General features: G+C 43.2%; 1 protein-coding gene across 2 annotated transcripts in view; it reads left to right on the top strand.

Moving 5' to 3' along the window:
• LOC119660183 overlaps positions 1-13,660 on the top strand; it is an 85,886-nt gene extending 72,226 nt beyond the window's left edge. For both annotated transcript variants that reach the window (XM_038068594.1, XM_038068593.1), the window contains one exon: positions 13,330-13,660. In XM_038068594.1, the coding sequence (XP_037924522.1) occupies positions 13,330-13,524 (195 nt within the window). In that variant the 3' untranslated portion in view covers positions 13,525-13,660. The remainder of the gene's footprint in view (positions 1-13,329) is intronic.
• The last annotated feature ends 343 nt before the right edge of the window (positions 13,661-14,003 follow it).

The raw sequence follows: 14,003 nt of genomic DNA, 5'->3' as shown, positions 1-14,003 counted from the left end.
GCACTGCTCCAGAGTGGCCTAAGGGCGTTGAGAGGCAGCTCACCGTTTCAGACCAATTTGCCTGACATCTTTTATACTGAAAACAATCGAGAAGTTTGGAAAGGTACATTAAAACTAACATTCTCACATGAAAACCCTCCCATTCATTCCAATAAGGTCTCTGAGAAATACGACCATGTCTCCCACGGATGTATTATATTATGTGATGCCAAATATACCAAGAAACCAGCCGCCTTCGACAATATATCGCATGAAGAAAAACAGAATACCTTAATCTAGTTGGGAGCACTTTAGCCTTCTGGATCAATTCCATTGTAATGAAAACAACCCAAGGTTGCCCACAGGATGCGGCACTTTCACCACTTATGAGGAATATAGTAGTTGACGGACTCCTGAGAGAGCTAACAATAACAACATAAATTGGAATAAAGGTCCATGGTTATGGCGACGATAGTACATTAATCTGTACGAGGATATGACGGAATTTACTAGAGATGAAGAATTACTAGTAACTAGTGTAGGAAAGTGGGGCTGCGCATCAATCCAGCCAAGACCATCATAGTACTATTCACTTGGAAACCCAGCTTGATCACTTAAAACCTATTAGACTGAATGGGGTGGATAACTTCAACTTCAATATCTTCAATATCTAATATAGCATTTGGGATTACACTAGACTAGAATGTACTCTGGAAACATATATATTAGTAGGAAAGTTACTAAAGGTTTGAAGCTTTGGTCCATATCAGAGAAGAAATGGGCGTCCGCCCTAAAAATATGGGGCGATAATTTGGACAGACAGAACCAAGCCGAATGCACCAATCCTGAAGTTACGCAGACTTCAAATATTGGCTCAAACGCATCCCTGCAGGCTCTTCATCTTCAGTTGCACACAAGGGGGCCAATCTTCGGAATGTGGTGGGTATCTGGAAAGCGGTAAGCTACGTAAACCAAAAGAAGGTAGGGAATCCCGAACTCTATGGACTTCTAGCGTGAACTTGGGGAGCGTGGCAGTGATCAATATCTTAAACCAGCAACTGTTCATTTGGAGTACTAAAGGGTTCTTCGCCAGCAGAGGGAGCGGACGCGGAGTCATTGGGCAAAGAACTCCTTTTTCAAATCAACAATTAAGTACTCCTATATATTTCAGGGAGAAATATATTCCACAGATGGGTATTTAGGTATCAGTGGCCCAATTTGCGTTGTGATGCACCGTTTGGATGTCATTAACTCCAAGTCCATGACTATTGTGGTAAGAACAACGAGGCGAAGTCTACCCGGCCCAGATCTTCAGAGTCAGCCTGTAAGTTTCACGAAGGAAAGCTGCTCTTCCACCCTATTAACTAGAAATTTCCCGGAGGCCCTCAAAGAATCGTTTAGCTACTGTCCGTAGCCTAGCTTTAACAAGAACTCAGCAATCGCAATGGAAGTGCCTGAGAATTCTTCCCTCTCCTCTGCAGCTTTGGCAATTCGAATTGTAAGATATGGCGAGTTTGGCAACAAGGCCTCCTATAGGCTAGCGCCCTCTACAGACAGCGTACGCGTCTGGTACGGGAGTTTTTCGGATCGGATCTTGTTACAGGCGAGTTAAATCCTCATTGACTTGGTGCATATGGTGATCCTTTGCCATCTGACTCCGCGGCTACTAAGTAGTGACAGTCGCTAGCGGGACACGAACTGTGGTCTTTTAGGGAACTGCCAAGAGTAGAGCCTCCTATGACCGCGAACCCAGAGAAGGGCGACCTTGATCGTGCCGCCAAGACTGTTCAGTGCATTCTTGAAGTGTCCCATCAGCCTATAGGATATCGTTTTTGAGTGCAGTTTGGGGCTCGGATCATGCCTCAGCCATCGACAGTGTTCCAGTATCTACTTGGAGTAAACTTGCGTATTCTGTGAGATCGTACTACTCGGCTGCACTGTGTATATCCGAGAAAACTCCTGCACCGGTCATCCACAGACCATATTTGGCCCGTAGGTGAAGCATAATGTGTCATAACCTCGCAACACATCTCCGGTCTTCTATTCAGCCCTGGTTGGAAAGTACACAGAAAATTTCCTCGTGAAGTTTGGCTTCCGTATGGTGTAGTCTGTAGGGAATGCCAGGAGTTCTCGAGGTACTTCCTCTAGGAAGTTACTGTGGCTGTTGGACTTCACTGTCTAACATCCGGACTGTCATGGTCTGTTAGCACTGAACGCTACAACATACTTAATATGGACGTGTAGGAGGAGAGGTCGGGCAGCGCCTGCCATCACATAGAACCGTACGTTAGGGTGGGACGAACCACGGCTGTCTACATTCAGAGAATCATCCTCGGGCGGAGACCCCATTGGCTCGCAAAGGTCCTCTTGCAGGCGTAGAAGGCTATACAGGTCCTCTTAACCTTCAGTTCTATGTTCGATTTCGTATTTAACTTAGGTCCCCGAAACACACCCAGAAACTTTACATTGGAGGGAAAACCAATCTTTGTTCATTTGGCCATGCGAAGTGGAACTCGATTACCCTTTTTTTGGTGGTGAATTGCATCAGCTTTGTTTTGGTCGGATATAAGTCGATTCTGCATCTTGCGGCCAACAAGCATACTTTGCTCAACTCTCCTTAAGTTAATGTTCAGGACGCACTCTAGGGCAGCAAGGTGGAAGTGCGGAAGATTCCATCCAGACACCTTCCGACTAGAAAGGATGGACTCTTATATTCTTACTTAGCCTCGCAGATTCGCTGGTGCTTTCAGTGTTCTGACAATAGTCCAACCGGAGTCGCCTCTAGGAAATCTTCATTATCGACTTGTACTTCTTCAGGGAGTCCATGTATGGTTGCCAATATTTGTACCTGTAGCAGATGTTGGAAACATCCCTGATAGGGTTGGAAAGCTTTGCAGTGAGATCTGGACTGAAAAGTATCCAACTGTGATCTGAGGAGGATCTCTAGTCAGACCTCTCCAGTTCTCCGCCCTGGAAGCCCAATTGTTGGGTAGTAGGGTGCTATCAAATACTTCTTCCAAACCGTCGGAGTTCACCTGGCTAAAGAAATGGAAGGTTGGTGTTCTCCGATAAATTTGTGTTAATAATAAAATTAAAGAGAGGTTTACCTCTTTTAAGAAATAACACCGTTTCCGCCGTTTAAAGTTTTCAGCATATATCGATATTTCGGGAACAGCTAGTGTATATACACTCGGCACTGAAGAAATTCCATCTAGCGACGGAGACGGTCTTGAGTTTTCATTTCATAAATCTTTTTGTTAGAATTACCGCGAACGCGCATTGATTGCCAACTGCTCGTTGGCGGCGCCGACTGGATCCAGGTCGTTGTTAGGTCTTGCGAAATCGGACACTTTCACTTTTGCGTTCCTGACTCCGAACTGCACTTTATAGTCCGCCTTTTCCAATGTCTCCAGGCACCCTCCATTTGCGCGTCGTCCATGGGAATCCTGGGACTTTGAAGCAGAGGCAAGCAACCTGTCTCCTGGGAACCTCGTCGTATGAGGCCCTGAGCCTTACCACCTTCCAGGCGCCGCTGATCTTAACGATGCACGAATGGAAAAAGTCCCTGGAGAATTGATCATTGCGCGCTAGGACATGGAACCACTTGAGGGTAATTAAAGCAGCGGAAGAATCCCCCCTGTTCCCCTTCGCCGTCCAAGAGTTGCTCGATGACTACTGTCTGATGTCAACATTGGTCCACAACTCTGTCACTGGTGGAATTATTATCCGCCAGTGCGATACGTTGGTGACTACCGGTCAGGCTGTTAAAAGGTTTCGCAGTTCATGGTTGTTCAGTACCAATTCTCTTATACTCTGGTTCGGTTCGGTTCGGCTTTATTCATGATCTTAACCTTCTATACAATAGCAGAACTTATGGCTGTAGATACCAGACTCATCTTTACTCTACAAAATTAAAATTTGCATCGCAAATAAATAAATTCGTTCTATGGTATGAATTACCCAAGGAAAAGTGCAAAAAACCTTGTTCAAAATTACTAAATCTACTTAACCTACTTAACTTAACTTGAACTAACTTAACCTAGAATTTATGACGAGCATAGGATATTTATTAGAGGGTTGCCAACAGTTCTACAGTTGTTCATAAATCTGACGGAGTTCGATAAGCATAAATCTTCAACATATTTGACTTTTGCCTCATTGTGCAGTTTTTCAGTTGAAAAGTCAAACGATTTGTTTAAAATTACTTTGAGGATTTTATTTTGCGCACGCTGAACTTTAAGTTTATGTGTTCTTGCACATTGAGACCAAACCGGAGCACAGTATGAAATAATTGGTTGGATAACCATTCTAAACATAATCAATTTATTGTCTACCGATAGTTTAGAATTTCTGTGTAGCAGCGAGTAAAGCGAGCAAAATGATTTAGATATCTTCGAACAAATTGAATCAGTATGATCTTTAAATGTAAGTTTTTTTATCCAAGACGACTCCTAAATATGTTAAGCTATTACACCACTTAATACTCTCCCCAAGAAAATTTATGTCTCTGCTTGGCAGCTTAGCTTTGCATCTCTTTTTCGTAAAGAACACAGCTTGTGTTTTAGAAGGGTTCACTTTAATCTTCCACCTAAAATAAAATTGATACAGAGAATCCAGCTGGTTCTCAAGAGATGACATAATTGTTGAAGGATCGTTAGAGGAAGAAATAATGCCAACATCATCGGCAACTGCAGCTAGTTTACACGCTGGGGCAGTTGGAATGTCCGAGGTGTAGATATTAAACAGTATAGGGCTTAGTGGAGAACCTTGAGGAACCCCCGCTGGAATCGATCGATCTGAAGATTGTTTGCTACCTGCTTTTACTGTAAACCTTCTTCCAGTTAAAAATGATAGTAAAAGCTTGACCAGATATATTGGAAACCTGAACAGTAATAGCTTGTATACCAACCCATAGTGCCAAACAGAGTCGAACGCTTTGTGAATATCTAAAGTAAGAAATCCTAAGGACTCTTTATCTTTGAAAATTTTTTGGATTTCGCTGGTCACCCGAAACACTTGATGTGAAGTTGAATGTTTAGGTCTGAAGCCAAACTGAAAATCAGGTAGTAAATTCGTTTGATTTAGAATCTTATTAACACGAGCTAGAATAACTCTCTCAAAAATTTTGCTGAGACTAGAAATTAAACTAACAGGCCTGTAACTGTCAGCCAGTTTTGGGTCTTTACCTGGTTTAACGATGGGTACTACCGTAGCCTCCTTCCAAACTTTTGGAAAATAAGAGAGCTTTAAGCAGCTGTTCACGATGAAATTATAGTATACAATCGCCTTTCTAGGAAAATTCTTAACCATTGAGTTCGTTACCCGATCTGGACCTGGAGCCTTTTTTACCTTTAAGTGCTTTATGATTGCCTTGATTTCTCTAGGGGAACAAAGTTCACGAGCATCGAAATCACAGAGAGAAGTACGCAGTTTTTCCACCCTCTCCTGAACGGTTTTGTTGAACAAAACCGATCCTAAGTGGTCTGACGCAAAATGGGCTTTTTGGAACTGATTTGCTAGAAGTTCCGCTTTAGACTCATCATCGTAAATAATATCACTGGCGTTCCGCATGGGCGGAATAATTTTCTTCTTCTTTAATAATTTATTTAATTTCCATAATTTATCACCGTTTTTAGGAATTTCTTGAAGCATTCTACCCCATCGCTTATTTTTAGCACCGAAGATTCGACTTTGAATGGCTTTAGTAAGCTTATTAACCACGGTTTTTGTGCTTCTGCGTCGAGTTTTCTGCCATTGACGCCGTAGGTAGGTTTCTTGAAGAAATTAGGAATTTGGTTCCCTCATCAATGACTTGGTTTGGAAATAAATCGGCTTGCTCAGGATAGGATGCGAATTTTATGGCACTATTAATATGGCAATAAAAGGTACTAATTAGAGAGTCAATTTGGTCGGTAGAGCTGATCTTTGCTAAATTTAAATTTTTAAGCTGTATAATATCATTCAAGTATTTCTTAAATTTCAACCAGTTTATTCTAATTCTATCCACTGATTCGTCTGAATTTGATAGTGAAGTCTCAGAAGTTAGTTGAAAGGCTACTGGTAAATGAGGCGAAGATAGTTTGTCCCCTGTTACAGGTTGGTCGATGCTGATTCGACCGTTTGAAATTACAAGATCTAATGTAGAGTCGTATCCCCTAGGGTTCAAAAAGGTGGGTCTTGTGGGAGTGTGAATAAAAAGGTTTCGTTCACAAACAAGATCAAAGATCAAGTATTTTGCCAGCCTTATTCGCTTTTACACAGTTCCAATGACGGTGTCGTGCATTTAAGTCACCACAAAGGAGTAATTTTTCATTTTTACTAATCAGTAATTTAAGGTCGTTTTCAAACGCTTTTAGTTTCTGCACATTAAGATTCGTGCCTGGAAAGTAAGCAACGACAATATTCAAATCCAACTCCTCTAGTCTTAAAGCAATAGTCTCAAGAATTTCAGTTTTGAACGCGGGTAGTATTTTATGCTTGATGTTATTTCTTAAACTTATGGTTATTTCTTAAACTTATGTGATAAGCTCGGCTGACAGTTCTATCATTTGCTCTGGAGAAAACAGGTTACTCGCATTATTAATTGTATTTCTACTATTGGTCGTAGGCAGTCCGTTCCTGACTGCATGACTAAACGATGTTCGTGAGGGTTCAAAGTTCGACTTCGAAGCACTCTGCTGCAAATTCGAATTACCATGTAACTTTAAAGGAGGAAAGCTTTCATTGTTGAAATGATTGACGGCTGCGGTTTTGGTCGGCTGACGGTAACTTGAATGATTTCGTCTAGATGCGGCTCCCCTGACAGCATTTAAATACTCTTGACGCTTTGGGCAAGTAGGATCACTTGCTAAATGCTGAAGATTATAGTTAGCACACTTTAGAAATGATCTAATTAGATCAGGTTGGAGTTTTGCATACTGGCAATCAGTTGTTTTGTGCGAAATGCTGCAAATTTGGCATTTAGTAGGCAGATTATAGTTAGAGCTACCGTAGCCGTACAGCTGGCAGTTGTGACATTGAGTGGGGCCTCTTCGTGCATTACTATAATAACTCCAAGTGATAATTGTACGCTGAATTGATTTTATTCGACGCAGATCCGCTAGCTTGATCGTACCTTTTTCAAAATATAAAATGTAAAACGTTTGCTCGGTGTAGCGGGATTTCGATGGTTCGAACTTTTTTACATCTAGACAGGTAATGCCATGTTCGGTTTTAAGCAGCTCAGCCAGTTTGTTATTATCCATGCTGTGCAGGCCCGATAACAAAATTTTGATCGGCCTTTTGTCTGGTCGACAATAAGTAAAGAATTCAGTCTTATTTACTTTGAAGTGGTTAATAACTCGGTCAAAGTCTTCGATAGTGTCAGTGAAAAGTTTCCGTCCGATGCCTGAATATTTGACATAGTATACAGTAACATTGAGTTTTTCCATCGCCTCGTCAATTTCAGCTTTCTGTAGTTTCGGAAAGACAATAGGTGGAATTTTTACCTTCTTTTGAGTGGCGGTGACCACATTAACTGTATCGCTATCCACTGCCATTTCATTTTCATCTACTTGTAAAATGCTAAACCGGTTGGATGCGTCCGCCATTTCAGATGGTAATGGTGGTGGTCTTCGCAGAACTCTCAGTTTACTTCGAAGATTATCATCCGGGGATTCATTCCCCCTTGTTCGCTTTTTGCCACTTTCAGACAACTTTACTATTTGAGCACAAAACTAATTAGGTATATTAGCAAAACCAATACTAGTTATAAAATTTATAAAGTTAAAAAATTCGTCTAAAACCTTGAAAACTTTAAACACTTCAGAGTAGGTCTGTACTGCTTGCACAGTCTCTCGATTTTCATACTCTGGTTCTGTTCTGCACTTGAAAAATGGCAAGTTGAATCCAGCTGCGAATGATAGGACCTACACAATTAGGAAGGAGGACTAGTCGCGATTTCCGAGCCAGAGTTAGGGCACATATTTAGTTGGGAATTTAAAGCGCACCGATTAGGTGTATTTAGCGTGTTATCCGACACTAAGGGATCTACAGAAATGAAAGGTAGCTCCAAGTTAAAGCAAACACATATGAAATGGAGAAGCAAATATCTATCTTTGCATATATTGTTGTCGTAAAGTCCTTATTTTGTATTCATGCATAATTTGTGCTCTTGGATATAAAGCGAAATCGAACGTTTTTGGGTAGAAAATTAATGACACCTAATAGTGCCTCCCTCAGTGTTGACTGCACGGGACAAAATTAATTATAACCATAAAGACGAGTCCTCATAAAAACGTGACTACTCCTTATTGTGTTTATTATGATAATTGCGTTTTGCTCCCAGTGTCTGTCCTTATGGTATTTCATCATGCCTTAGAAATTGTTATAACTTAAAGATTCAAAGGATACTGTCGCAGTGAACACAAGAATGTAGACTACTTGTAACTAGTGTTCACACATGAAGTGGATAAATCATTTGGAATCACCAAAAAGCATGTAACGTTTATGAAACACGCCCTGGCCCATTGAAAGAAAAGAAAAGACATTAAGTGGAGGAATGTGAAGTGGGCGCGCTGGGCTCTTCATTAGGAGACACACATATGCTGCTCAGCTGAAACTTACAAGGACACTTTTTCCGTACCGCTGCTGCACAAGCTGCAGTCAGAGCTTCTCTGCTGGCGGTGCATTCCTCTTTTTCCTTGTTCCCTGTCATACAATCCTTCTGCGGACCAGAGCGGTAAAATGAAAAACCATTGACCTCCTTTCCCACAGTCCCTTTTCGTCCTTTTCAACTATTTCACAGTTGTCGGGCCGTTCTCGAGTTGGGCACGAATGTGAACGGAATGCTGCCTCTATCGTGGCTATTGCCGTCAGCTCTGCGTGACAATATCACTGAATTCTTTGGCTCTGGAATAAGTGTCACATGATATTCCTCCAGGAAATAAAACTGACAATTAGTAGTTCGTTCTGAAGATGTTATCACATAATATACGAAGGTCACCACCCTCTGCACCGTCTGTTCAAGTTTCCTCTGGAGGACTGTTTTCTTTTCAGTTTATTCCATGGCAAACATAGGTTGGCATTTAATCGAATAGGATTTGTTGTGGACACCAGGGATAGTGATTCATAGGGAATTCCATATGACTTCCATGAGGCATTGAAATACACAAACGTATCTTGTAAAATATGTGGGATACTTTTGTAAGATTTGTAACCAGTTCTTTTTTAAAATCGGTTTACTGTCTGTCTGTCTGTCTTTTTTTTATGGATGGGGGTGGAAATCTTACAAAGACACTGCCGCACCAGGTTGCAGCAGCGTATGTGATTCTCACCCACTAAAACTGCCCCAATTTTCTCCTTTTTCCTTCCCCGCGGGACCGTCGCAAAGCATTACTTCGCGGAGTGGACTGCGCTTTAAGCGACCAAGCCTTCCGCTCTTCCAAGTTCCTCTTGTATTCTTTTGATTGCGGAGTTCACCGCACACCAGTTTCCCTCCGACTTAAACATTTCCTCGACAATGTTCTGCGGGCTTAGATTGGTTTTCAGGGAGTCTTCCAGACTCCTCCTTTCTGAGAAAAATCGTGGACAGTGGAACATAACATGCTCCGAGTCTTCAGGTGTGCAACCGCATTCAGGACACAGGCACTTCCTGTAACCATCATGTCCTGGCAGGAATTGCGTCAGATGGTAGTTAATCTCACCGTGTCGTCGCTGGATCCACTCCTCAATACGGGGAATCGGGGAATCAAAGTGTGGGTCCAGCGACCCCTCTGCGAGTCGTCCCACCGTTTCTGCCACTTCTCCAGCGACTCTCGCCTTGCCGCCTTTCGGTATTCTGCATCCTTTCCAGGAGGATTCATTTTCCTTGCCTCGTACAGGCAGCGTGTCTCACTTGCCAGAATGTCTATCGGGATCATTTCCGCAATAACACACGCTGCCTCGGCTGATATTGTTCTAAAGGCGCTGCACACCCTTAGCGCTACTAAGCGGTAAGTCATATTTACCCTCTGACGATTACTCTCACACGCTAGTGCTTCCTTCGAAACTTCGTGCCGCGTATAATAGTGTGGAGCGCACCACTCCGGCCACAAGTGATCTGCGACTGTATCTTGGGCCTCCAATGTTAGGCATCATCCGCGCTAATGATACGCTGGTATTTGCCGCTTTCTCACAGGCATAGTCCAGATGTCCCTTGAAATTGATTTTAGCGTCAATCATCACCCCTGGCATTTGATAATCGGTTTCAAAGTGATGTCAGGACCACCAAAACGAATATTAACCGTATTCCTCTTCCTACGATTGGTAATCAAGACCGCCTCCGTCTTTTGTTCCGCAAGGTCAAGCAGAACCATCTCCAGCCACGCTTTTACGGCGCTACTAGTTTCGTTAGCGTACATTTCAGCGTCTTCAGGTTGTTTCGCGACGACAAACACAGCTAGATCATCTGCGAAACCGATTATCGTGGCCTCCTTTGGCACGGGAAGGACAAGGAGCCCATTGTACATGACGTTCCCGTGGAGAGGACCCAACACTGAGCCCTGTAGCACTCCTGCGGTGAGGGTGTACTGCTTGGATCCCTCATCCGTGTCGTACCAAAGTGTCCTCTCCGAAAGGTAACTGCTGCAGAGTTTTGTCAAATAACTAGTCACACCCGCTTTAGCCAGTGAGCTTTTTATCCGGAATTTAATACATTTTAGATGTCCAACGTTACCTCGCCATAGCTTTTTTTGGACGACATCGCATCTCGAGCCAGCTTCAAAACAACCTCCACGGCGTCGATCGTTGAGTGGGCTTGACGAAATCCAAATTGTCACTTCGATCCTTATATTCGATGATAGGGACCAGTCTGTTGTAGATGACCCTTTCGAGCATCTTTCCTGCCATGTCGATAAGGCAAATCGGTCGGTATGATGATGGGTGTCCTGGGCGCTTATTCGGCTTCGGGAGCAAAACTAGTATTTGCTTCTTTCACCGGTCGGGGAGAACTCCTTCTATCATGCATGTTTCAAACACACTGATAAACCAGTCGGGTCTGGTCTTAACAGCGAGTTTAAGGGCTCTATTGGAAACAGCATCCAGACCGGGTGCTTTGTTATCACCAATTCTCCGGCAAATTTGCGTAAGTTCCTCCTCAGTTACCGCAGGTATGGTGTAGACATCCAATGCTTGCTTGCGTTGTTTGCGCTCCTCTTTATCCGGGGGGAAAAGCGCCGTCACGATATCGAGCAGAAGATGCGGGCAGGTCAGTTTTGTGGTGTTCGCCCTCTCATCTTCTTCATAACTATCCTGTATGCTGTCCCCCAGGGGCTTTGGTCTGCCTCTGCGCAAAGTTCCTTGAAGCATTCTCGCTTGCTGGTCCGTATAGCCTGCTTAAACCTACCTCGAAGGTTCACATATACTAGCCGTTTCTCGTCAAAGTTCGGTTTTCCTCTAGATCGTTGGTAGATCCTTTTAGCACGAAAACATGCATCCAGTAAAACCGCGATCTATTCATTCCACCAATAGTTTGAGCGCCTTTTTGCGAGTTATTCGTCCCATCATTTGCTCTACCTTTTCCGTAGCCGCAGGAATTTTGGCCTCCCAATAGCATCTCTATGAATGCATCTTCCTCAAGCCCTTTCACGGACCAGTCTCGATTTCCAGTCCCACGGGAACGCACATTGACGCATGGCCCATGTTCGATCTGGAGGAAAATCGCCTGGTGGTCGCTGTGAGTATAATGCTCACTGACAAGCCATGTCCATGAGGATGGACGATTCCGTAGCCTACACAATGACGAAATCTATGAGCGATACCATGACCGTCCGGTTGTGGATAAAATCCGGCTCAATAGGTTACGGTGGGCGGGTCACTTAATCCGTATGGATGAAGATGATCCCACCCGGAAAGTCTATAACTGCAATATCTATGGTAGGAAAAGAAGACGAGGCAGACCCTGCCTAAGATGGAGCGATGGCGTGGGCCAGGACGCCAGACAGCTTTTAGGGATATCGAATTGGTGGACCTCGGCGCAAAACCGGGATGTCTGGAGTTCCTTATTAAGGCAGGCCTAGACCGGATACCGGTTGTTGCGCCGTTGATGATGATGATGATGAAGCCATGTCATTCTCCTCGCCATTGCGGTACTCACATATGTCAGATCGACTATTGAGCCCGACCCTGTCCCACGAAAAGTGGAAACGTTTCCCGTGTTGGCAAGCACCAAGTCTAGCTCCGCGAAAGCCTCGAGCAGGATACAGCTCCTGGTGTTCGTAATACGACTGCCCCAATCCACGGCCCACGCGTTGAAATCACCAGCTATGATTTTTGGGTTTCGACTTCTTTCATTCGAGACTAGCATATCTAGCATTCCTTCGAATTCTGTTATCATCGCGCTTGGTGGAGCATAGCAACTACATACATAGATACCAGCTATTTTTGCCCTGACGAATCCAACTTCTGGAAACTCCATCACTTCTTGGATGGCTTGATTTCCACACACCCATATTGCCGGCTTGCCAGTTACATCTGCAGTCCAGGCACCGCTCTTATTGTTGCGATAAGGCTCACTGATTATGGCAGCTTCGATTCCCTTGTCATAGATGGTCTGCGAGAGAAGTGCTTGCTGGTTGAGGTTGATTTGTATCGACCTCATTTCTTTACTGCATTCAAGGCTCTCCTAAAGACTGGGCATCTGCTGCTGCCTGCAACGTGCCGACAGTCGACGCTCTTTTTTTCCTTGCAAAGCATGTATTCAGGCTCAGCCTTGCCTTCTCCACCACATTTTCTGCAATTTTTTTACCTGTCACAGTCACCGGTGCATTTCGCCGCTATGTGGCCAAATTCCAGGCATCTAAAGCAGCGCTTAAGGGATACCTGTCTGTCTGTTTGTCTGTCCGTCACACTCATTTTTCTCGGAGACGGTTGTAGCGATTAACACCAAATTTGGTAACAAGTTGGGAATTGTGAACGCTCACGCATATAGTGAGTTACATCATTTTACGTCGAATTTAAGGGGGGGGGGGGGGGGTCGCCATAGATGCAAAAGAGGCGTGTACATTTTTTTTTCATCAAATATAGTCATGTGGGGTATCAAATAAAAGGTCTCGATTAGTACTTTTCGAAGCCGGTGTTAGTTTTGACATTTGTTAAAAAGGTGGGGGGTGCGGAGGGTTGAAAGTGATCATTTCTTTAAGGGGGCCATTCTCAGAAACTACCCAACCAAAAAATGTGAAAAAAATTAGGAAGCTGCCACTATATGGTGCCTGGGCTCCGAAATACCTTTCATACCGATATCTCTTCAAATAAAGTTAATAATAGCGTATTACTATAATTTTCCTTATTCGAGATAATTTTTCTAATTAATATCCTTGCATTCTCCATTTCTAGGATTATGGTGGTCCCTTGGAGCGACTTGAGAAGATGCACAAGAAGCAACGTCGCATGCTCGAAACCAAATATCGTCAGTGGTTGATAGATTCCGCTCGTCTGAAGGAAATCCCCAAGGAAGAAAGGGGGAAGACAGCTACTACGACTAAAGTGAGTAACACAATTGGTGCATCGAACAAACTCGAATTCGACTGACTGACCTTGCATCAATGTGTGTAAAATTAAATAGTGACATGTTATAAGTGCAATTGTTAGAAGTTGTATGCAAATTCAATTTTATTTAAATGGAGCGGTTCAACTAGTAAATAAAATTTAAATTTTTTACACGAAGCATGAATTTTTATAATTTTTTAACCAATACTTTAAGGGGTTAGCCTCACTTGTTGCTCAAAAAATTGGTCATTTTCACGAAATTTTGCCAAGAAAGCTGCAAGCATTATAGCATCTTAAAGTGGATACATTGAACATTTTTTTATTGAAAAATATATGAAAAATAATAAATAATAATAAAAATAATGACCCCGGCCCCCGCTCCCTCTGCTATAAGGGATGCGTCAGTGTACCAAGTAATCAGTTGCTGGTTTAACCCATATGTCATAGCCATGCTCTCCCAGTTTGCCTTGCTACTCCAAAGTGTTTCAAACTTCTTATCGAAAACCTCGTTGTCATATTAT

This window comes from Hermetia illucens, chromosome 6 (genome assembly GCF_905115235.1).
Source record: "Hermetia illucens chromosome 6, iHerIll2.2.curated.20191125, whole genome shotgun sequence".
Lineage (NCBI taxonomy): Eukaryota > Metazoa > Arthropoda > Insecta > Diptera > Stratiomyidae > Hermetia > Hermetia illucens.
Note: the sequence above shows the minus strand (reverse complement) of the source record. Positions and strands in the feature narration are given on the sequence as shown.